Source organism: Lampetra fluviatilis, chromosome 74 (assembly GCF_964198595.1).
Source record: "Lampetra fluviatilis chromosome 74, kcLamFluv1.1, whole genome shotgun sequence".
Taxonomy (NCBI): Eukaryota; Metazoa; Chordata; class Hyperoartia; order Petromyzontiformes; family Petromyzontidae; genus Lampetra; species Lampetra fluviatilis.
Genome location: NC_136348.1, coordinates 168,043 through 193,370, shown reverse-complemented (window position 1 = coordinate 193,370; position 25,328 = coordinate 168,043). Strand labels below are relative to the sequence as shown.

The 25,328-nt window shown below is 50.1% G+C and overlaps 1 protein-coding gene across 3 annotated transcripts in view; it reads right to left on the bottom strand.

The window, feature by feature from the left end:
* Positions 1–22,897, bottom strand: part of LOC144953316 (uncharacterized) — a 46,447-nt gene extending 23,550 nt beyond the window's left edge. The window contains exons 1-10 of one of the 3 annotated variants that reach the window (XM_078883881.1): positions 22,784–22,897; positions 20,235–20,416; positions 18,314–18,344; positions 8,733–10,382; positions 8,020–8,223; positions 6,843–7,061; positions 5,328–5,465; positions 4,362–4,543; positions 2,534–2,737; positions 1,491–1,665 (exon numbers count right to left, since the gene is read on the bottom strand). In XM_078883881.1, coding sequence (XP_078740007.1) covers positions 1,491–1,665; positions 2,534–2,737; positions 4,362–4,543; positions 5,328–5,465; positions 6,843–7,061; positions 8,020–8,223; positions 8,733–10,382; positions 18,314–18,344; positions 20,235–20,303 — 2,872 coding nt within the window. In that variant the 5' untranslated portion in view covers positions 20,304–20,416; positions 22,784–22,897. Of the gene's footprint in view, positions 1–1,490; positions 1,666–2,533; positions 2,738–4,361; positions 4,544–5,327; positions 5,466–6,842; positions 7,062–8,019; positions 8,224–8,732; positions 10,383–18,313; positions 18,345–20,234; positions 20,505–22,783 lie in introns of those variants that run through there. The other 2 variants (XM_078883882.1, XM_078883883.1) reach the window with 2 other exon arrangements.
* Between the last annotated feature and the right edge of the window lie 2,431 nt (positions 22,898–25,328).

Genomic DNA, 25,328 nt, shown 5'->3' with positions numbered 1-25,328 from the left:
AAACGGAGTCTATGGGGAAGGTGACACCAGCGGGTTGCGGAGGGGACCAGCGGCGAGGAGGGACACCGGGATGGCACTGGGAGTGGTGATCCCGGCCCAAATCGGCACTTTCGCCACGGGTGCCTAGGCTCGCCTGCTTCCGCTGCGGCCAGCTTCAACACTTCGCGCGGGGATGCCAAGATTCGCGGGGACATCGTGGAGCTCCTCGCATCCACCGCCTCATTGACAGCCACAGCCCAGCCCAGGCAAGTCACGATGCACCAGACACCCGACTACTAAAACCACCTCACGCATTAGAGTCATTGGGTGTCATAGAGGCCAAACTCGGGCACGCGGTGGCGAAAGCTGGCGTGCCAAGTAGTAGCAGCAGCAGCTGGTTCATTGGGAATAGTCAGGGTTTGTGCAAGGTGTGGAATTTTGTGTGTTAGGGGACACGGGTGCCTTGGCTACTTTTGATTCTGAAGTTTTTGACATTGCCTTTAAAATATGGGATCATTGTGGTTCGCCTATGGGGACTGCGTGCGTAGCGGCGAACACGGTGAGTTGGGAATTGTAGCCCGTTTCAGAGTGAGGGGAGATTGAGATATGTAGCCAGTGTTGGGTTTAAGACGCTGGCTGTGGCCTATCTCTTGGGGCATGGATTTCTGAGCAGGATGCCCCTGCAAATTGTTGCCGACCAGGGTTGTGGTCAGATGCCGTCGGGGCCACGAATGTTATGTGGACTCCCTGCATCGGCGAGTAGAGTACTTTGGTTCAGGTTATGTTCAAGGAATCTTTGTAAATCTCGCCTGACGTGCAGGTAGTGGTCCCGTCATGTTGCAGCAGACGGTTTGACCTGGCGGTTCTGGGGACAAAGGTCCTCCTTAGCCCATCTAGAGAGGTGGCCCGTGGGTCCATACGGCTCGGGGGGCGGTGGTCCCGTTGCATTTCCGCATATGGTTTGACCTGACAGCACCCATAAACCTAGGCTACTCACCAATAAACCTGGGCTACAAACCCATAAACCTTGACTACGAACCCACAAATATGGACTATGAACCCATAATCCTGGGCTACGCACCCATAAACCTGGGCTATGAACCCATGAATCTTGACTACGAACCTACAAACCTAGGCTACGCACCCATAAACCTGGGTTACAAACCCATAAAAGTAAGCTCCACCCACTAGAAGGAGTAGCTTCAAATCTAGACTCTCCACCCACTACTCAGGTAGCCCGACCCACTAATCAGGTACCCCCACCCACTCCTCAGGTAGCTCCACCCACTACTCAGGTATCCCCAGTCACTGCTCAGGTAGCTCCACCCTCTACTCAGATAGCTCCAACCACTACACAGGTAGCCCCACCCATTATTTAGGTAGCCCCACCCTCTGCCCACATCATGATTCAAGACACAACCCCAGAACATTACATGCTGGAGACAAAAAATCCAGATTCTTTACAGACAGAATTCTCTGAACTGCGACATCCAATGCCTTTGTGAACAAACCTTCCTCACTTAAGGTCCGAGCACTGGAGAAGAAATCCTCAGCATCAATAAGATGCGTAAAGTCCTCAGTGGTCTGGAGGAGGCTTGAGCTGTCCATACTGTCCATGAACTCCAGCTGTGACCAGGATTCTTTAACGGATCCATTAAGGAGATTACTCGCAGAGTCCAGGAAATCCTGTGTTTAGTGATACAAGACAACAGCGCTATCGCGGTCAACACCACCAACACCATCACCATGATGATCATCATCAGCACCTCACTACCATTATCACCATAATTCTAAATCCGTCCAAAACATCAATAAAACATTTCCGGCCTCTCGTTCTCCTCCTGTCGCTCCAACCTACTCCTTCTACCCCCTCTCCCCCACTCCTGCTTCCTCTGCCCTCAACTTCGGTGTCACCTTTTATTCTTCAATCACATGTTCCACCCACATCTCCACTACTACTGGCATCTGTCGCTTTCATCTGTTTAACATCAGGAAAATCTGCCTTCTTTCAATTTCTGTCACCAAACTCCGGGTTCATTTTCTGATCTCTAACCTTTCTTCTTCTTGGCCTCCCCATCTCTGCTGTCACTCCAAATTAAAAATACTCATTCTGCACGAGTTCTTTTCAATCTCACCTTTAATTCTCACTCTCAGCCTCTCCTCCTCCTTCAACTCCGCTGGCTATCCATTGACTCCACCATTCTCTTTTCAAATACCTGACACAAGTATTTAAATCTCTCCATGGCCTTGCTCCACCTCATCTCGCCTTTTTCATTGCCTTCCACGTCCCCTCTTCTCGTCCTCTTCACTCCCAATCTTATCTCTGTCTCTCCCTTTGCTTCCTTCTCCCATTGCCCAATCTCAACACTGCTCATGGATTCAGAACCGCCCATAGACTCAACACCTCACCATAGACTCAGCACTGCTCGTAGACTGAACACAGCCCATAGATTCAACACCACCCATAGACTCAACACCGCCCATATACTCAACACCGCCCTTAGACCCCCCCCTCCCCACCCACTCTTTCTCATGATCTCCCTCCAGAGCTCACCTTGGATACGCTCTTGTTGAACCGGACATCTCTGGCCGACGCCACGTTTATGATCTTGTCTAGGGAGGCATGGGCCGAACGCACATCCCCCATCAGCAGGGTTGGTTCCTGGCCGCTGGGCTCTGGTACCTGCGTGATCGTCTTCATCTCTGCCAGGAGCCGTGGGACCAACTCCGTGGGGTTCCCGATGCCGTCCTCCATTCGCTGCCCATGCCAACATAAGGGGAGAGCGATAGGGATATAGGGTCTGAGTTAGGTTCTGTTCCGGGGGTTAGTTAATTGTTGTTATTACTTCGATGGTAAGTCCTTGCTTGATGCGTGGTGTTCACGCATGACGCGTTATTGTTATGACGCGGTTCTTACATTTTGTGACACTTTCCACACAACACGGAATGTGCACCGTTATGATGTGGAATGTGCACCATTACGACGCGATGCCGCGTGTACCGTTATAACACAGAACGTGCGCCGTTACAACATGTAATGTGCCATTATGACGCAGAACACGTACCATTATAACGCGGAACATGCACCGTTATGACGCAGTTTCTGAGTGATTGACGATTAAATACTTTCTTGAGCTGCATGGCTAAGTGGTAGGATACAATACGTGGAATGATACAGTACGTGGAATGATAGAGTAATGCGGAATAATAGAGTATGCGGAATGATACAGTAACACGAAACAATATGATACATGGAATAATACAGTATGCGGAATGATACAGTAACGCGGAATCCGACATCAGTGCGGCGGCATACCCTCAGTTATATGTCCCGCCATCTCGCTGCTTAATGTGTGTAGTAGTAAATGGTATTTCACTAAACATTATTATTATTACATTATGGGAAATTGTCTTCACTTCACGCGCTTTTTACTTACTGTGGCACTTTGTAGGAACGCTTTTACCGCTACTACCCCGTTAAATGAGAGACTGCTGTATTTACCCATGCAGGAGAGCCACACTGTGTCATAAGAACCATGATTTTTTTTTGTACAATTAGGAGGAAAAGACCCACGCGTGCGTGCCTGCAAGGGGGCGATTAATCTACATCCCCGTACAGATGGAAAACTAAAGAGATTAGTTTTCTATACCGCCGCCTTCCACTGGTGAGCCAGGGTACGGCTCATCCTCGACGCCCATTGAAAAGGAGTTGTACAACATTTATGCGACGATCCACCAAACCTAGCTGCAGGGATAGGGTTAGGGGTTTATGTTAGGGTTAAGGTTGGTGTTGAAGTTAGTTCTAGCATTACTGTTTGGACTAAGACTAGGGTTATGGTGAGTGTTGGTGTTTTAATGGTCTAGTGCAGTGGTTAGTGTTGATGCTAAGTTAGGTTTAGATTTGGATTAAGGTTAGATTTACTGCTACATTGAAGGCTATGCTACAGTTATCGCTCAGGTCAGTGTTTGGGGTCAGCATCTCGGGTCAGCGTCTGGGTCAGCGTCAGTTTCTGGGGTCAGCATCTGGCATGAGTGCCTGGGGTGAGTGTCTGAGGTCAGTATCTGGGGTCAGTGTCTGAAGTCAGGATCTAGGGTTATCATCTGGGGTCAGCGTTTGGAGTCAAGATCTGGGGTCAGCGTCTGATGTCAGCATATGGGGTAAGTGGGGTCAGCATTTGGGATTAACATCTGGGGTCAGAACCTCGGGTCAGCATTTGGATCACCGTCTGGGGTCAGCGTCCCGCCAGTGGTTTTGGCGAGTGCTAGCGTTGGTGTCCGTGTCAGTGTCAATATCGGCGCCAGCGCTACGGTCATTAGAGCGCTAACATGTCAGGGAGTGAACGCACAGCACGCACGAATGCACAGCACGCACGAAAACAGACCTGCACTTTGCCTTCGACATTGGTGAAGCGCTTTGAGGTGCAGTTCTTGAAGATCGCACCCCAGACGCCGTCGGCTGAGCAGCGCCTCAGGGCAGTGCCCCCGTAGCCCGGAGGGCACCTGACGTGGGCGACACCGTTCCTCTTTGTCTCTGGCCACGCGTCGTTCGAGGGGCACGTTTTATCTGAAAGGCAAAAATGGCGAGACAGCGGGGCCAGATGCACTCACGTTGGGGTTGTGGTTGGTTTTGTTTGTGGCGGTGGTAGCTCCAACTTCGGATTGGGTGTGTAGGCATCATGCCACGGGAGGAAGCCTTTCGGATTGCTCCGTGTGGTTGCCCTTCCTCCCACTCCCACCTTCATCATGTCAGAGAATTGCCCATAGAAGTGGATATCACAGAGCTTCCCCTGAGATCCCTTCATGTGACACTCTGGCCAGCACACAGTAGAGGGCAGCATATTCTCGCCCATCCTGCTATATGAGAGTAATGTTCGTTCCTTAAAAGTCGCAACATTTGCATTTTTAGAGATAGAATGTATCCAAAGTGCAGAACCAAATTAAATACGATGACGTTTTATGCAGTGATTGGTGACTGTAAACTCACTACGCTTGAGTTTATATAAGTGGGTCAGTGGGTGCGTAAGTGAGTGAGTGGGTGGTTGTGTGGTTGAGTGGGTGAGTATGTTGTTGTGACCTGTAGTGTGGTGCTGGTTATACATGGTGCGGATGAGGAAAAATAGACAGTCTGATAGACCGAGTTCTCAACATGGGTGGAGAATAAATGAGTGACGTTCGGGTGAACAGTAACCACGGTAGTAGCGAAAGAAGAGTGATAGGGAGACAACTGAACATTGACATCTATTAGATGCAGTAAATAGTTGCTGGATGCTCCAACCCAGATATGACAATAACAGTTTTGAAAACTTTGGAAAAATGTGTGTGGTGTGTAATGCAGACGAATAACTCACCAGTGGCCAAAATGTAATTAACTTGAATTGCATACGAAGTCGCACCAGCTTCATTGGAGAATGTACACGTGTATACGGTATCCTGGCACGGGTTACTTATGGGATGTGTGTAATTCGAACAAAGGCTTTGGGCAGTCACTGAAAGCACGCAACAAAGATAGAGAGATGGAGGCAAAATTTGTATCATCGAACAAAGACGGTCACTGCATCACGCGGCACGTTCAGATGCGCGTCTGTGGCCGTTTGGAACGCTCTTCCATCCGATATTAGGAAGCCATTGTGGAGCTACATAATTTTAAATCATATCGAAATTCATTTCTTTGGAACTGATTTTTTGTGTTGGCCTGCCGCACTTCCGATTAGCACGGTTGGCTTCGTACAAAGCCAAAAAAGTTCAACATACATACATTCAACATATAGCATACATACAACATACATACAAAATATGGTACAGGCACAGCCCTGCAATCACGCCACAGTGGCTAAGAGATGTTAACTACCTCGCCTGGTATGCAGGAGGTCGTGGGTTCTATCTTGACCCTGCCGTCTGCATATGTGGTCATGTGAATTTTTCTCCCCTGGTTTTACTCCTCAATATTTAGAATTAACATCACGCGTTTTAAGAGCATTTGACTACTATAGATGTTCACGTGATAAGCCATTTCGTGAAGCAATCATGATAGCTAGGTCGCTTCTGAATAAACTAGCTCAGTGGGCTTTACCTGGTAAATAAAATAGTTTTAGTATGGGTCTCTGTGGGTCTATGGGTTTCTATGAGTCGGTAGAAACAGATCAATTCCCAAGTGATGATAAGCCAATGCTTGAGCTATCATTTGTGATAGCCAGGTTGCTTCTGAAAGAGTTACATAGCTCAGTGGGCATTGCCCGGAAAAAAATATAATAGTTGGGGTTTGTTTTTCATCGCCTGTTCACGACACCGCTGCAGGAAGTGCCTCCAATTAGCCGGAACTCCAGGGAGGCACGATCGAAGGGGGTATTGTTTGACCTCTTCCCCACTGGCGAGACGGCCTTGGAAGAGGTGAGAGTACTCACACTTTATATCCATCAAAAGCGACCTGCTAATTAGCCCAAAAGTTGTGTACCAATCGATACCACTGCCGGGTGGACAGAGGTGGAGAGACTACCACAAACTATCTACACTGTTTTTTTATCTTACCACGGAAGCTATTTTCAAAAGCAACCTAGCTAAAATGATGGCTTATCACGTGGGAATTTATATCAGCAAATAATTAAAATGCACGTTGATTCTAAATGTTGGGATAAAAACCGGAAGATCCGGAGAAAAATTCCCACGACCATGGGGAGAAGACGCAAAATCCAAATATACAGCAGATTTCAGGGTCGGGATCGAACCCACGACCTCCTGTATACCAGGAAAGGTAATTAACGTCTTGCCACCGTGGCACCCACAAAGACAAAAAGACACAAGGCCACCATCGTCTATTGTGTACATTTAAATTCACAATTGCGAACAAGAGAGAAATGCATGCAAACCTGATGATATTTGCACTGTTTCTTTCTTCCACGTGACCGTGATATTTTCATCCAGTGATGTCAAGCAGCAGGTCAGGGTCGTGGACTCATTGCACGCGACGCTGATTTGTGGCAAAGAGCTTCGTTCAATGTCCATGACCGGGACCGGAAGGATAGTTGGCAATGTCACGTTCCCCTTGACCAGGACGGTTCCCACACAAGCCTCGCAAGAATAGACTCCTACACACAAAGACAAAGGCTGAGTCCACCTAAAGGAAAGCCGAGAACCGGTTCACGTATTCGTCATTGATGATGATGGTAGTGGTAGCCGTGAGCAGTATTCGAACTCAGGTCGCCCGGTTTTTAACGCAGTAACTTAACCATTATACTACCACTTCCCACTAATTCAGACACATATACATAGACAGTTATCACCCGTATCACGTTTAAAAAAACATTTGGAGAAAGTTCTGTGAGCGAGTAGCACCTGTAAAGGCTGGCACGGCACAAGAAGGGGTGGGTGGCCAGCACCACGCCCGGACACATTTGTTTAGAAGCAACGCCACTCCCTATTGTTTGGTAGCTTCCTGCCTCAAGTGGATCACTGTCCACCCCTCATGGTGACTGGAGCCTGAACCAGTCCACCGGACCTGCTGTATTGCACAGAGGTCCAGGCAGTACCGGTCTATCTCCCAACACAGGAGTGGCAGATTCTTATCTGCAATGAGAGTTTGAACATACCACGTGGCCAACCACATTGGTCTCCTGTTTCTGGAGGAATCCCGAGAGGGGGGGTTCGGTCTAACTCTGTAAAATAGGGTTTGACCAGAAGACGTCTTAAACGCCTGTCCCCCTGGGGCCTCCAGCACGGGTTTAGTTGGGGCAGTGCTGTTAGCGAGCACGTATGAAGGCTGACATGGTACACGAGGGCGTGGGTGGCCAGCACCATGGCTGATCGCCGGTGTCTTCCCAGTGCTGATGTTTACACGTCGCACCAGGTACGTATTTGAGGCTGAGTCGACTTAGCGGAGGCTCTGGACCTGTTCAGATAATCGTTAATGGTGTTGGCTGTGAGGGGGAATCGAATTCGGGTAGCTGGATTCTTAGTGAAGTGAGCTACCCGCAATACTACCACGGACACATACACACACACACTCGTACACGCAGATATGAGGACACGCAGTATGCTTCCTCTCACCCTTGTGGTTTTTGTTGATGCCTTTTATCGTAAGTGTGGGTCCTCTTCCAGGTGCGAAGCCCGGAGTAAACACGATTCCATTCACCATCACCGTGCCGTTATTCCACCACATCACCGACTCCGGTGCCACTTCTGGCTCGGCCATAGTCAGGGTCACGTTGTCCCCCTCATTGATGCTGGCATCACTCAGTTTTACGTTTCTCCCTTGTTGAAAGACACGCGCCAAAACACGAAGAAACGGCAGCTGTTATTTTCGTCTGATGCATAGTAAGAAATGCATGCTCATGTACAGTGTTCGTAACCCATGATCCTAGTCCTGAAACACGAACCCTATTACAATCCATATTTCCGGAGCCAAAACAGAAAAACTAAAGGCCATAAGCCGACCCATCAACCATAATCCACAGAGCTACCCCTTATCCGTAATTGTATAGGCATCTGCATTGCAGTAGTAATGCCATGCAAAGATTCCTTTCGATCCCCGTATTTGTGGGCAACGTGGAGATTTGCAGTTATAGGGTAAAAATTAACAGCTCACCACAAGGGCCATTTATGCCTCGTTTTCCTTACGCATTCATAACGAATTGTGAAGCGATTTTCACAATTCAAGAATAGAGTTTCATTCAAGAATGTATTTTTATCTCTTCTCAATACTGCCCCAAAGCCTCAACACAAACCCACATCCTCAACATTGACCCACAGCCACGACTCACATTGTATGGAGGAGCTGCCTTCTTTGCAGGCATTGGGAGACACCGTGGATGATGTGATGCCTGGATTTGTCACGGAAGAGACACCAAGAGTTGTAATAGGAGAAACACGGGACGTTGTAACGGAAGAGACACCTGGGATTGTAATGGGAGATGCAGGTGACGTAACGGGAGAGACATCTGGCTTTGTAATGAGAGAAACATTTGGATTTGTAACGGGAGAGACATCTGGTGTTGTAATGAGAGAAACATTTGGATTTGTAACGGGAGAGACATCTGGTGTTGTAATGAGAGAAACATTTGGATTTGTAACGGGAGAGACATTTGGCCTTGTAATGAGAGAAACATTTGGATTTGTAACGGGAGAGACATCTGGTGTTGTAATGAGAGAAACATTTGGATTTGTAACGGGAGAGACATCTGGTGTTGTAATGAGTGAAACATTTGGATTTGTAACGGGAGAGACATCAGGTGTTGTAATGAGAGAAAAAATTGGATTTGTAACAGGAGAGACATCTGGCTTTGTAATGAGAGAGACATCCGGCCTTCCAGAAACTATCTCTGAAGTGACATTGGAGCCTGTGGTGGAGTCTGTCACAGGGTCAACATCAGCAGTGGTATAAACTGTGTGGGAAGTCCATTGTGGATTAACAGTAGAAGCAGTCAATGGCGAAAGTTCAGTTGGAGGAGATTTGGTCAATTGCGAAAGGTCAGCCGGAGTAGAACCAGCCGTTGCCGTGTCCCCGTCCGTGCTCGCTGCTGCTGTGCTGTCCTCATACTCGCCGGTGCTGTCTCCGTCGTCCGCGATGGTGGCCGTGGTCATCCCAGTGGAGCCCATGCTGGGGCCAGGACCCGCCTGGCCTGTGGAACTCCGAGTTTGTTGTCGTGTAGTGTTCGTTGAACCGATCGGCGTCATCAATGATAATGGTGAAGACAGAGCGGACGATGTTGAAGTAGACATGGGACTTGTCTCATATTCGTCCGTGCTGTCGTAGTCGTCCGTTTGATCTCTGAGGTCTAGATTGCGGTCCTCGACCGGAAGAAAAACCTGCCTACGCTTGCGAATGACCTCACCTTCCTCTCCTTTGGCTTCAAGAACGTGGTCTCCCTCCAGTGGAACAATGCGATCTTCCCTGGAGAGCTTGACATCGTCGTGTCCTTTCCTGGGTGGAACTAAGTCAACGGAATCTCTTTCAGCTCGGACAATAGAAGCTTTATTATCACCGTCTCCTTTCCCTCCTCCAACGAAGGCAGCTCCGTCCGCGTGGTGAACGTCGTGCTCTCTCCCACCGCCAACCATAACGATACCCTCCCCATGCCGTCGAACGCCTTGAAATTCTTCTGCGCCACTGCCGCTGTCTTCCCCGCACCCATCGGCAATTTTTCCTTTCTCTTTCCTCGCGAGAGCTCCATTGGGTACGCCCCCGTGACAGCGGACACCGGGATCTGCATGCCCTGCTGAGGAAGAAGCCTGGGTGGCGGGAAGGCAGCGCTCGCTGTCGGGAGGCGACTGCCGGACGCACGCACAGGGGCTCTTCTCTTGGGCCGAGGCTGAGTGGAGGAAGCAGGGTCCCAGAGAATTGCACATCGAGGCGCTCCACACGGAACCTTGCTCACACCAGCAGAGCATCATGCCGGCCTCCTGCACGCAGCCTGCGGAAGGGAGAGCGAAGGGGTGGGAGGCAAGTGGCAAAAAAATGCTGTCCCACTGCCTCAGCGTTAATGCACAGCGTCATGTTCACCCACAGCCTCAACGCTGACTTTTCTCGTCAAGGAGCAAAAACCATCATCATGCAAACTCCAGTCATCCTCGCCAGAAGTTGCTTTTGGCACACCATCGAACAAAGATGGTAACCACATCGCACACTTTCGGATGCACTTCTATGGCCGTTTGGATCGCTCTTACTTCCAATATTAGGAAGCTACTAAAGCTATGCACTTTTATTATCTAAGTTGAAAACTAATTTCTTTAGAACTGGGTTAAGTGTGTTTCTCCTGGGATGTGTGTAAAATATACTTCTGTTTTAAACTTGGATACATGGATATGTGAAAGAGAAAAATGTTTACTTATCATTTTCAAAGTGGTAGGCCTCATGTGGCTGCAGGTCATATGAAATACAGTGTCGGTTCATATGACAGGAAGTCACGAACCATGTGAAATTAAGTCGTGGGTTGTTTAAAATGATGTCATGGACCATATGAACTGAAGTTGTGGGCTGTGTGAAATGCAGTGAAAAGACGATAGGTTCCCCAACCCCTGTCCAATAGAAACAGAGGCGTCAGTACTCCAATTGCCTGTAATTAGCCTGAAGGCCTTTTCAGGCGAATAATCAAGTCGAAATGTTGGTTAAAATGTGGCGCCTTTCTGCCATGAATCTGCCTCCCAAAATGCCATTACATTTGTAGGGGTTATTATGGGGAGAAGGGCGGACAGAAAACACAAGGGTGTCTGCACCCACACGCGGGTGTCTACATCCACGTCCGCATCCGTTAACCTGGGGGGCCATGGGGGCGCTGTGATCCCCCATAACTCCACCCCTCGGAGGGGATTCCTATAAAAGGCGGGGAGCCAGAGAGCTCGGGGCCAGTGTGGAAGAAGCTTACCAGTGAAGTCTGAAGACCGGCAGAATAGGCCCTGGGACTCCCCTGTCTCGCTGCCCTTGTCAGGGCCGAGCAGGGCAAGCCAGTGGCGCGGCCCCAAGAGCTTCTGGACCTCTGCTCTTGTAAGAGCAAGGCCGGGTTAGCTGGGTGCCGGGATCCGTGCTTTACCAGGGCCGGATCAGATAACCTCCCATAGCACTATTAGAGGAGGACTGGGAATAGGACAGGGGAAATAGTGCTAGGGGTGTTATCCCATCTAGTAAGGATGAAGAGGCCATTAACCCTTCAAGTATTGTTACTGCCCTTGAGTTGAATAAAAGAGTGTGCCTCGACTCCGTCGTCAGTCTCCCTGGAACTCACTACATCTGGCATCAGAAGTGGTCGAAATAATGGATACGAGACGGATAACTCATACCCAAGACCCCAGAGAGGACGACAGCTTGGGAGAGGCGGTGCAAGATATCGCCGCCGACGTACCTGGCAAAACCGCTGCCGGCTCCACCACCAGCAGGGCACTCGGAGAGAGCCGGGACCTCGGCTGATGAGTTGGCATTGGCCCACTCCCGATTGGCGGAGCTCCTATATGCAGCGGCCGCCACGCTGGAGCAGATAACCCACCTGGGGCCGGGGGGGAGCGGCGCGGCGTGAAGACGGACAGCGCCCGCCCAAAACTCCCGCCTTTGCGATGGGCCGGAGGCTTGAACTTCCCGCCACGGGTACAGTAGGAGCCGAGGGAGGGGCCCCAGCACGTCACGCAGGCGACGGGGCCCAACCAGCAAGCACCACGTCATCGGCGGGGCCGGGTCGCAGTGGCTACCTATCAGCGGTCGCCAGGTCCTCAACAGCGGACAACAGCACCGACCAAGACGAAACCAGCACGTCACCGATGGCGCGACCTCCATTGGGGTCCGCCATTGCTCTCCATACTGTCCATGGAGACGGTACGGGTGCTGGGCGATCGTCGGCGACGGAGCCGACATTTCAGCAACGCCTGCCGGCCTTGCAGGAGTTCGTATCAAGTGGCGGCGATTGGGGTGGGTTGCAGCGCTGTTTCCTCGCCCACCAAGAGATGGCTGGTTGGACGGACAACGAGGCGCTGCGTGCTCTTCCGGCGATGCTGGATAGCGACGCCCTTGGCACCCTCACTGCTGCACCCAGGTTGGCACGCTCCACACTGCGGTCAGCGCTTCAAGTGCTGGCCACGGTTTATGGGCCACCTTCCGACTGTCGCCAGCTTTTCTACGAGCGGCAGAGGGGCGACAAGGAGTCACCACTCGCGTACCGCACGGCCCTGTTGGCGTTGGCGAAGGCAGCCTTCCTGCGCATGGACGAGGAAGGGGTGGACGCGATGGTGGCCAAAAAAATTCTGCTTTTGGCCGACGACTTCAACTTCGTCATCCTGGCGCAGGATGATGCGGACATGTCTTCATTGCGGGCTGCAAGGCACATCCATGCCAACCTGATTTCCCAACGGAGGAAGGTCAACAAGGCAGCTGCGGGACACACCGTTGCGGCAACCACCTCCGAATCTGAGGGGGTCTTCGCTGCGGGCTGTTCTGCGGGATGGCGGTCTGGCGGGCGACCGGCTCGGGATGCACCGAGCCACCGAGAGCAGCCCAAGTCTTCTGGAGCACTCGTCGTGTGCTACAACTGTGGCCTCCGGGGCCACGTGGCTTCAGGATGCTGGGCTCCTCGACAGCGCGGGGCAAGAACTGGGGCTGAGGACGGCCCTCTTCAAAAGCCTCCACAACATCCTCCGGCAAGTCGTGGCACCCCACATGTTCGGCCTGCACGCACACCCACTTCTTTCTCACATGCCCCGATACACGATTCTCGGGGTTCGGGTGCTGGTGCATCGGGTCAGGGCTTGATGGGGAGGGCGCTCCAACCGGGCCAATGGTCCGAGTTGGCTCACCGTGTTGTGGCTGCATCGGCGGGGTCGTCCGTTGTCACGGGGCACATTGATGGGGTGGAAGTACGGGTATTGATCGACACGGGAGCATCGGCGACTATCGTTTCCGATTTAATTTATAATATCCTGCCCGTTCAGAGTCGCCCGTTGCTCCCCGTCGACATACCGTGTTACGCTGCAAACGGGGGCTCGTTAGGTATCATCGGCCAAATTCGAGTGCAAATTTCTATCGGAGATATTAAATTATCTGGGCCGGTGTTGGTCTCCTCCTCTCTGGCAATTCCGTGCCTGTTGGGGACGCACTTTTTGGCCGAAATGCCTGTCAAAATTTTAATTGACCAGGGATGCATCAAACTTCCATCGGGCCGACGTATGACGTTCTTGCCTTCCACCCCTGCCTTGCGTACAGCCTGTGCAACGGTACAGGCGCTCGTTGCTCGAACGGTGCACGTACCCCCGGGGGCACAGATGCTCATGCCCCTGCGGTTGCGTCGACCGTTCGCTAAAGGGGTCTTGGACCAGGGCATTTTGCTGGGACCGTCTAGGGCCGGGGTGAATGGGCCAGATTTGGTGACGGCCCAGACAATTGTTAAAGGGGATGAGGACCCGTTCATCACGGTCCTCAATGTCGGGACATGGACGACTGTGGTTTCCCAAGGAACCGTATTCGCACACGCGATTCCGGTACCTGCGGAAACGCCGATCATTGGCCAGGTGGCCACCGCTTCTCAGCCGCAACTGCAGTTAGACTATGACGAGGGTTGGCTGGAGGCGCTTTGTGCTGAGACACCTGACCTATCTGACTCACAACGTGCTAAATTGCGTACCCTTTTGCGAGAATTTTCCAACGTCTTTAGTAAGCACAAATATGATATCGGATGTACAAAATTGCTGCGCCACCATATTGACACCGGTGACAACACTCCTATCCGCCAAAATCCTTTTCTGTTAAGTCCCGCCGAAAAGGATCATGTCAAATCGGCTGTAGATGACATGCTGGCTTCTGACATTATTTCCCCCTCAACCAGCCCTTGGGGTGCACCCATAGTGTTGGTTAAAAAGCAGGATGGGTCCCTAAGGTTCTGCGTTGATTTTCGGCGTTTGAATAACATCTAGGTGGCCGATGCTTACCCGCTTCCTCGAATGGACGAATCTCTGGATGCCCTGGCTGGATCACGATTCTTCTCCACCTTGGATTTGCTGTCAGGCTTTTGGCAACTTCCTTTGGATGACAAATCGAAGCCCAAAACGGCTTTTCGAACACAGAACGGACTCTTCCAATTTAATCGTTTGCCTATGGGGCTCCACTCAGCTCTCGCAATGTTCCAGCGCCTAATGGAATTGGTTCTTGCTGGCTTGCAATGGGAGGTCTGTTTGATTTACCTAGACGACATTCGAGGAACATCTTGATAGGCTTTGGGCCGTCTTTGTCAAAATGCGCGCAGCTAATTTGAAGTTTAAACCACAAAAGTGCCATTTGCTCCACGAATCTGTGAGATATTTGGGTCACATCATCGGAAGGTCAGGTATCTCAACCGATCCCGCCAAAACGCGTTGTGTCAGCTCCTGGCCGACTCCCACCTCGGTGGGGGAGGTTAGGAGGTTCATCGGTTTTGCTTCATATTACCGGCGGTTTGTCGCGGAGTTCGCTTCCATCGCTAAGCCGTTACTTTCCTTAACGGCAAAGGGGGTGAAGTTTCATTGGGGGCCGGAAGAGGAGGCCGCCTTTAACTCTCTTCGTGATGCCTTGGTGGGGGCCCCGCCGTTGAGTTACCCCGATTTAACTGTACCTTTCGTGCTCGACACGGACGCGAGCAATACGGGAATTGGGGGCGTGCTTTCCCAAGTTGTTGGTGGTGTGGAGCGTGTAGTGGCTTATGGTAGTAGAGTATTGTCTCCTGCCGAGCAAAGATACTGCATCACCCGCCGTGAACTGTTGGCTATTGTTTTCTTTATTCAACAGTACCGGCCATATCTGTACGGCCGGCATTTCACCGTCCATACAGATCATGCGGCATTGCAGTATGCCCTGCGTATTCACCAGCCATCGGGGCAATTATCCCGATGGCTGGAGATCATTCAGGATTTCGATTTTGAAACAACAATATCGCAAGGGGATTCGCCACACTAATGCAGATGCCCTGTCGCGCCTTCCGGCCACTTCAGATTGCACTTGTTTCTTGGGCTCGGGGCGTTGCAAATCTGCGAGCGACGACCAGGATCGGGTCCTTGCGGCCGCCGTTGAAGCTTCTTCGAGCGTTGGCCCTATTGAAATGGGAAGGAAGGATTCCCTACTGGGGTTGTCAGGTGCGGAGTGGGGGCGCCTCCAAATGGAGGATACTTCCCTCCTGGCGCTATGGCGTCGCGCGGGAGGATCCGGTCAGGGGAGGTCGGGCGTTGACTCATGGGGGTTGTGCCAGGGCCTCCTCATGCATTGGGACGGGACGATCCGCCACCACAGGCTGGTGGTGCCTTCCACGTTGAGGGGTAGGGCTGTATGGGCTGCTCATGAGCGGCTCCTGCACCTGGGCACCCACAAAACCCTTGCCATGCTCCAGCTAATTTCTTTTGGCCGGGCATGGCAAGGGACGTGGACGATCTCTTGCAGTCTTGTACCCAGTGTGCTCAACGGAAGCTGCCAGCAAGGGGAGCCAGCCCACCGCTCCAATCTATTTCGGTCACCCGGGTTAATGAGCTTGTCGCTCTTGATATTTGGGGCCGTTTTCTTCCACGCCTAGGGGTAATAAGTACCTACTGGTTGGCGTGGAATATTTCACGCGATGGCCTATGGCTTGGCCCCTCACCAACCAGTTGGCAGCAGCCGTTGCGGAGGCTTTTGTCCAGGGCCTCGACAAGGGCGCTCCGGAACGATTGTTGACCGATCAGGGAAAGAACTTCACTAGTTCCCTTTTACACGAGGTGTGTGAGCTTCTCGGTACGAAGAAAATTCGTACTTCCCCTTACCACCCACAAACGGATGGGATGGTAGAACGCCTGCATAGGACTATTACGTCCATGCTGTCCCACCAGGTATCTGAGTCCCAAACCGATTGGGACCTTCAGATCCCGGGAGTTCTGTCAGCTTACAGGATGGCTCCTCATGCGGCGACCGGATTCTCGCCATTTTTTTTAATGTATGGCCGCGAAGTTGACCCGCCTGTCACGACCCAGTTGAGAATTTCCACACCACACGCTAAGTCCAAATTGGCTGACCATGTTAAATTTAATATCCTCAAGTTGGCTGAGGCACGGGAGGCAGCTATTCAAAACTCTGAAGGCGAATGAAAGGTTGCGATTGCGCCGGTCACACACGCACGAATGGCACCCGGGCGACAGAGCATGGCTACACTGTCCCCAGGTGCCATTGGCTACCTCGTCTAAGCTGTTGCGACCACGGAGGGGCCCCGTGGAAATTGTGCAGGTTGTGCAACCCCAATGTGTTCGCATTAAATGGGGGAAGCGTCGGTGGTTAGTCCACCCTTCACGGTTGAAGCCGTTCTTTGCGCCACATGCTTCCTTTCACAACTATGGTCGAACATGTGGGGGGTCCACTGACTCCTGGAGGGCGGGTTTACCACCAGCCTCTGATCCGCTGCTAACTGTTCCGCCATCAGGGGTCCAAGGATTAACGCCCTCTTGGCCACCAGACTCCCCCGAGGGGGTCAGCGCAGGCTCGTCCGAGAAGCCGGAGGGCCGTGCGCCTGAACTGTCAACACCCGCCGCTGGCCCGACCGGGTCGGGCCCTTGTGACGGGCCCGCTGCACGGACACGCGCCAAGATGCGCCGGTTGTTATGAGTTGCTTCCCGCGCGTGTTCCGCTGCCGTGGGGCTCGCTCACCTTTTTTTTTTTTCTTTTGGGAGGGGGTGGGGAATCACACTGTTCATATGTTTGCATGTTGGGGCTTGGGTATTTATAGGGGACCGTCAGTTGTTTGTTACCCTTGTTATTGTTACGGGGCACACAGATGTTGACTGTGTTAAGTCTTTATTGTTGTTGGCTTTTGAGGGGTTTTGTTGCAGCCGGGACGGCTGCGGGCTGTACAGGGGGGGGGGTTATTACGGGGAGAAGGGCAGACAGAAAACACAAGGGTGTCTGCACCCACACACGGGTGTCTACATCCACGTCCGCATCTGTTAACCCTGGGGGGCCATGGAGGCGCTGTGATCCCCCATAACTCCACCCCTCGGAGGGGATTCCTATAAAAGGCTGGGAGCCAGAGAGCTCGGGGCCAGTGTGGAAGAAGCTTACCAGTGAAGTCTGAAGACCGGCAGAATAGGCCCTGGGACTCCCCTGTCTCGCTGCCCTTGTCAGGGCCGAGCAGGGCAAGCCAGTGGTGTGGCCCCAAGAGCTTCTGGACCTCTGCTCTTGTAAGAGCAAGGCCGGGTTAGCTGGGTGCCGGGATCCGTGCTTTACCAGGGCCGGATCAGATAGCCTCCCATAGCACTATTAGAGGAGGACTGGGAATAGGACAGGGGAAATAGTGCTAGGGGTGTTTTCCCATCTAGTACGGGTGAAGGGGCCGTTACCCCTTCAAGTATTGTTATGGCCCTTGAGTTGAATATAAGAGTGTGCCTCGACTCCGTCGTCAGTCTCCCTGGAACTCACTACACATTTAACATGAAGAATTAAATAATTATCTTCAGTAAAAAAAAAAATACAATGAAAAATTAGTTGTGGCTGTGATTAAACATGCTCTGATAATTATCAGAGCATGTTTGCTCACAGCCACATGCATATATTATAATATATGCATAGTCTTTAAAAGAGAGTTTTACCCTTTTACCCTCTCTAGCAATAAAACCAAGCACTTTCAAAGACAATATATATTATCAGAGGATGTTTGGTGTTTGCACATCTTAACATCTTTCGGTGACTTTACCGAAAGAACCAAAGAGTATGGATTCCTGCAGTCACGAAAACTTCAAATCAAGATCTTAACATCTGCTGTATTGCAAGAAAGGGAAAAACACAATTTTATTTTTAATACTATGATACTTGCAAAAAAACATGTCCTGTAGATATGTTGCTGTAAGATTTTTGTTGAGTTACTTATATACCTTAATTACATACCTGTGTGCAGAGTAAAGACTTGTAATGGTATCTGAAAGAGAAAAGGACAGTTGTTAACGCATCAAAAATACATTTGATTGAGGTGTCCCATATGTCAGAGTGCTGAGGCCAGCCACCTTTGGTTAAACCGGATTCTCACATGGAATTACTTGATTTATCTCAGCCCAGTCACATAGAGACCCACATGCTTGCATAGAGACCCATAGACACAAATACAGAGACCCATAGAAATGCATTGGGCCACCCTGCACAATAATTCCCTCCACGACTCACCCATTGACACGACGGTCAATTGTACAGTGTATAATAACAAATAGTATAACATTTATATGCTTAATACAATGTACAAAGTAATATATAGTATCGTAATTGTATAGTAAACATATAGCAGTGTGATACACATTAGGGTGGGTAGAATCATACATAGTGTTATATTCAAATGTATAAGGTGGTCTATAGCAATACAGTATATAATGTAATGTTGGGCTTATCTATGGCAGTATATAGTACGGTGTATGCTCGTGTGATGTAAGAGAATAAAGTTTAGATGGAAGCATATTATATATTTTTTACGACGTAGAATTGTAATGTATTACTTGCTGTGAGTAACTCAGCTTATTGTAGAGTATAGTAAGTACACTGATGGTGCTATGCAGTTTATACTTTAGTTTTTTACGTAGTTTATACTTTAGTTTTCTACGTGGATGTTTAGTAACTGCAGCTACATACTATTAACATTCCTTTCCTTTGTTAATGCTACTCCGTACACCCTCCCTTGGTGCTGCTGATCCTGCATAATGCATGGGCATAATATGACTTTGAAACCCCCCCGCCCACCTACTACGCATTTCCCATGAATATGCTAAATTCCTCTTCATATGCACATTCTTTTTGTTAAGGCGCTCTTCTTGCACCTCCAACCCAGCGTATATATAAGCTCCTAGCTTGGTAGTGTCTCATTCTTCACCTGAAGACGGCTGCTTGCGTTGTAGCCGAAACGTCGTGAGAATTATTTTATTATGTTTTATTTTTATTATTTTATTACTTCCCTTCTACGTGACTTTACCGAAAGAACCAAGAAGATAAATCCCTGCAGTCACGAAAGCTTTAAATCGAAAAATATCTCTAGATTTTCCTGACTTTTTGGCCACCTTGTATATATTTTTTCCAGTAGGTGAGTGGGTGGGCGAGTGAATGTGGGCGTGAGTGGATGAGTGGGTTAGTGGGTTAGTGAGTGAGTTTGTAAGTGGGTGGGTGAGTGAGTGAGTGGCCTAACTTTTGGGGGCCACCCTGCATAATAATAATAACCCTATGTGTCCTGAATTTTGAGCCACCATGTACATTAATGCCCCTCTGTGTCCTGACTTTTGGGCCACCTATTGTAGCGAAACTGCTCATAGTCGATCCGACAGCCACATTGGGGTATTGATTCATCGAGGGTTAATCACTGCATTGATTCATTGCCAATCCATGGATCAAGTCATCCAATTGGTTAATATAGCTTCCCACAGAACGTGTTGATGCAGACGGTGGTTAATGTTATGCAAACTCCACCAAATGCACTAGTGAAGACGTAACTTATTGAATTTTTATTTCATTACCATTCAAACGTATTCGTTTTATTTGTAAAATACTTCGAAATATTTATCATATGTGCATTATCATTATTAAGGCTATTACCGATACCCCAATGAAGCCCTCGAATATTGCTGTAGTAAAAAAGAGTGCTGTTGGTACGCAGCTCCATAGGAACGCTGTTATAATGACCCCATATTGCGCCGTTTCGTATAGCGCTTTGTTTACCAAGAACGAATTCTGAGCGCTATAGGCGGTACGCCTGTATATATTTTCCATTTAACGCCACAGTTTGACGAATGTATGAAGTACGATCCATGATAACCAAGAGAGAGACTTCACTGACCATGAGCGTGAGCCCCAAGGAGATGATGTACGTCTTGAAGTGCCACGACTGGATTCCTCGAACCGTCATCGTGGATTCTATCGCTTCAGCTTCTCAATGGATCCGACCAGATTGTTAACTTCTTCACCGGTGATGGATATTGTGGTTGAGGTGGAAGTGGTGACCGTGATATGTGAACGGCTCTGCGAAGAGAAATATTCAGCACCGTTCAAGACGTGATTCATCATTCGGCTAGAGCCTCCAGTAAGGCATGCGGCTTCTGTGTGTGGGGCAAACCACTCCCTGACTCCTTCCCATCTCATCGAATGTATCCTGTCTAGATGTATATATAGCGCCTTATTCCAAAGTGCTTTACAGCAATTATACAACTTTTACATAAACCAGCTATAGCCTCCAATAAATCACGTGACTCCTGTGTAGCCACCCCGACTCTGAACTCCTCCCCACCATCCACCCACTTTGAAAAGAGACGATGTTCCTCCTCCTCCCCCGTGCAGCTTCCTTCTGCTACTCGTTCCTTCCTCCCCTCTCTCCTCCCTCTCTTCCCTCACCTTATCATCACCTCTCATCATCCCCGATAAATATTGGGCAAGCCATTCCTCCTCCTCCATCAACCCCGCCATCTCCCTCCTCCCTCCTGACTGGGTAGGTGGGTGAGTGGGTGGCAGGGTGGGTGGGTGAGTGAATGGGTGGGCGAGTGAGTGAGTGGCTGAGTGATTTAGTGTGTGAGTGGGTGGTGTGGGTGAGTGGGTCGGTGGCTGGATGGGTGAGTAAGTGGATGGTTGGGTGAGTGAGTGGCTGAGTGGGTGGGTGGGTAAGTGTGCGACTAAGTATCTGACTGAGAGTGTGGGTGAGGGAAAGAGCGGGTGATTGATTGTGTGGGTGAGTGAGTCACGAAGCTGGGCATCTGAGTTCAATGACAGGCCACGGCTAACGTCAGTGGTGAGCGACACACGAACCCAAACCTTCACCACCCCCTACTCTCAAACCTCGCACTGACCAGCGTGGTGAAGTATAGTCAGTCACCCTGTCGCCTCCCTGCTCCCGCCCCCTCGACCCCACTTCCCCCACTATGACCAATAAGGGTCGCCGCGGTGGCTAGGATATGTTGTCTCCCTCGCCTGGTATACAGGAAGTCGTGGGTTTATCCCAACCTTGACAATGCCAGCTGTATATTTGGAGTCTGCGTCTCTCTCTCTCTCCAGGTCCTCCGGTTTTTCCCTCCACATTGAGGAGTAACGTCACTGCGTTGATAAATCCCCGATGATGATGATGAGCCACTTTTTTGAGATATCATTTGTGCCAAGGTCACTTCTAAAACATTTAAATAGTTCAGTTCAGTTGTAGTCTAACAGCCAGCAGTACATATTTGCAATACAGACAAAAACGAAATCCCCGTTTAGCCTTAACATACTGTTTGGAGCAAATGCTGTTCACGAGCAGCACTTATGAATTCTGGCATTGCACACAAGGGGGTGGGTGGCCAGAACTACACCGCACCAGGTACCCATTTTAGGTTGAGTCGACCTAGGGGAGGCTCCAGGACACCTTCAGCCACTCACCCACCCACTCACCCATCCACTCACCCACAAAGACCAAAATAAAGATCCCCCCGTAAAGCCTCAACAGATTGTAGGGGCAAGTGCTGTTAGCGAGCACTCTATGAAGGCCGGCATGGCACACGAGGGGGTGGGTGGCCAGTACCACGTCCGACCGCCTTTGTCTCCTCAGTGGCGATGTTTACACATCGCACCAGGTACTCATTTGAGGCTGAGTCAACCTGGGGGAGGCCCAGGAACGGTTCAGATAATCGTCACTGGTCATTTGAGGCTGAGTCAACCTAGGGGAGGCCCAGGATCGGTTCAGATAATCGTCACTGGTGTTGGGCGTGAGCGGGAATCGAACTCGGGTTGCCGGGTTTGTAGTGCAGCGCGCTAACCGCTCCACTACCGCACCCACTCACTCACTCACCTACTCACTTACCCACGCACTGACCCACTCACTCACCCACCAACTCACATACTCACTCACCCACTCACTCACCCACCAACTCACACACTCACTCACCCACTCACCCACTCATTCACTCACCAACCCACCAACTCGCCCACCAACTCACTCATCAACCCACCCACCCACTCACTCACTCACCTACCCATCAAACCACACACTCACTCAATCCACTCACTCACCCACTCAAACACTCACTCACCCACCCACCAACTCACACACTCACTCACGCACTCACTCACCAACTCATTCACTCACCAACCCACCAACTCACCCACCAACTCACTCATCAACTCACTCATCAACCCACTCACCCACTCACTCACTCACCTACCCACCAAACCACGCACTCACTCAATCCACTCGCTCACCCACCCATTCTCTCACCCACTCACTCACTCACCCACCCACCAACTCACCCACTCACCCACCAACTCGCTCATCAACCCACTCACCCACCAACCCACTCACTCACCTACCCACCAAGCCACACACTCACCCACTCACTCACCCACCCACCAACTCACACACTTACTCACCTGCTCACTCACTCGCCCACTCACTCGTTCGCCTTGTTGTCCGCAGACAAGCTGCGGCTGACCCCAAGCACGTTGCACTGATCCGTGACGTTACTTACCTCTGTTCCACAGACCCACAGTCTCTTCGGGTCGTGCTCTGTGATTGGTCAGGAAAGAGATAAAGGCAGTTTGTGGTTGCTTTGTCGGGTATGTTAATTGGAATGTGGTGTGGTAATAGTTGCGTCTTTTTCTCTCTATGAGCAGTAAAACTAAAGCGACAAAATAGTTATCTTTTACCAGGTGAGGCCCACTGTAAGCTATGTAACTATTTCTCAGAAACGGCATGGCTATCACAAATTCAAGCTGTGAACGCATTTTGATTTTAAATGTGGAAGCAAAAATCAGAGGACCCAAAAAATAATCCACATGACCATGGGGAGATAGAGAGAGATGCAAACTCCAAATATACAGCAGGTGTCAGGGCTGGGATCGAATCGACGACCTCCTGCATACCTGGCGAGGTAGTTAACATCTCCGAGCCAACGTGGCCGTGTTGAGTCTATGGGCGTACATGCATATACGGGCCGTCATCGACTTACGAACATCCGACTTACGAAAATGAATACGTACGAACCAGCTTCCATGAAATATAAACATTGACTTACGCGACCTCGAAATTGAAAACTTGAACCGTGGAAGTATTTTGTTCAGAGGAGCGATCATTCGCAAGATGTAATGAGTTGGACTCGCGGTGGGAATGAGTGTTTGTGTGTGGGGGCGTGTGTGTTAAATTCAGTTTACGGTGAGCGGTAGTGTAGCAGTTTAGTGCGCTGCGCTACGCAAGCGGCGACCCGAGTTTGAGTCTTGCTCATGGCCATCACCATTGAAGATTATCTGAACCGGTCCTGAGCCTACCTAGGTCGACTCAACCTCAAATGAGTGCCTGGCACGCTCGGGAGACAAAGTCGTCGGGCGTGGTGTTGGCTACCCACCCCCTCGTGTATCGTTCTGGCCTTCATAAGTGCCACTCGCTCACAGCACTTGCTCCTACATTCTGTAAAGGCTACACGGGGGGTCTTTGTGTGGAGGGGTGAACAGTAGTGCAATGGTGTGCTACCAACCTGGCCACCACAGTTAAATTTCCCGCTGACGATCTACACCAGTGACGATTATATGAATAGGACCTAGGTCAGCTCAGCCTCAAATGGGTACCTGGTGCGGTGGGGAGACAAAGGCGGCCGGGCGTGGCGGTGGCAAATCACCCCCTCATGTGCCGTGCCGGTCTTCATAGGTGCTGGTCGCTAACAGCATTTTCCCCTACAGTCTTTAGTCCATACAGGGGATCTTTGTCATTGGGGTGTTGTGCGTCTGTGTGTCTTTGTGTGTGTGTGTCTTTGTGTGTGTGTCTTTGTGTGTGTGTGTGTCTCTGTGTCTTTGTGTGCGTGTGTCTTTGTGTGCTTGCTCCGTGTGTGTACAATTGTGATGACTCATGTCCCCCTTCCGACAAAGAAAGTTAACATCAGAACTCAAAGTAAGTGAAAATGCAAGTTTTTTTCTATTTATGTTACTTTATTTTATGTTTTGTTTACTATACAGTATTTGTTGTTCCAGTGGTACATGCTAATGCACAATATTTGTTCTTAATTATGAGTTTAACAATGCTTCCTTTTTTTGTTGAACCATAATAACATAACACTGACCGAATAGCCATTTAAATATAGTGGAATATTGTGTTCTGATTTACGAACTGTTCGACTTACCAACGGGTCTCAGGAACAAATTAGGTTTGTAAGCCAAGGACTGCCCGTATGTTGAACTTTTTTACCATATGCAGGCAACCGTGCTAATCGGAGGTGCGGGCAGTGTTGAATCTATAGGCAAAAATAACCCTATGAGTCCTGACTTTTGACCAACCATGAATAATAATAATCACCCTATATGGTATTACATGTCTCTGTACGTCTATGGGTCTTTAAGTAATTGTATACGTCTCTACGTAAGTCTAAAGGTCTCTGTAATTTTACGTCCTTTCTACGTCCTTTAAAAGACACGTCAAGGCAGCCAATATCAATGTGGACACGTGGGAGGAAATGTCATCCAACTGTAAGCGATTCCTGTTGTAGCCGACACAACACGAATCCCATCCAGCAGACGAGCAGCAAATCTTGCCCACAGTGCGGCCGATTCTTTCCGTTCAAGGGGCTGGCCTCTAATCCCACCAGCGTGAAGTCAAACGCTGCTGCTCGTTGTTCTCCGCAGTCACAATCGTTAAGCAATGGGCAGCCGAAGGCGGAAAAAATATACCGGTCTCTATGTAAGTCTATGTGTGGCTATGAAAGTCTCTATGTAAGTATATGGGTCTCTATGAAAGTATACCAATCTCTATGTGAGTTTATGGGTCTCACAGATAGAAACTCAATGACACAGACAAACGTTCCCCGTGTAGCCTTAACATACTGTTGGGGCAAGTGCTGTTAGCGGGTAGCAGTGCCTATTTAAGGCCGGCACGAAACACAAGGAGCTGGGTGACCAGCACCACGCCTACTCGGCCGCCTTTGACTCCCTG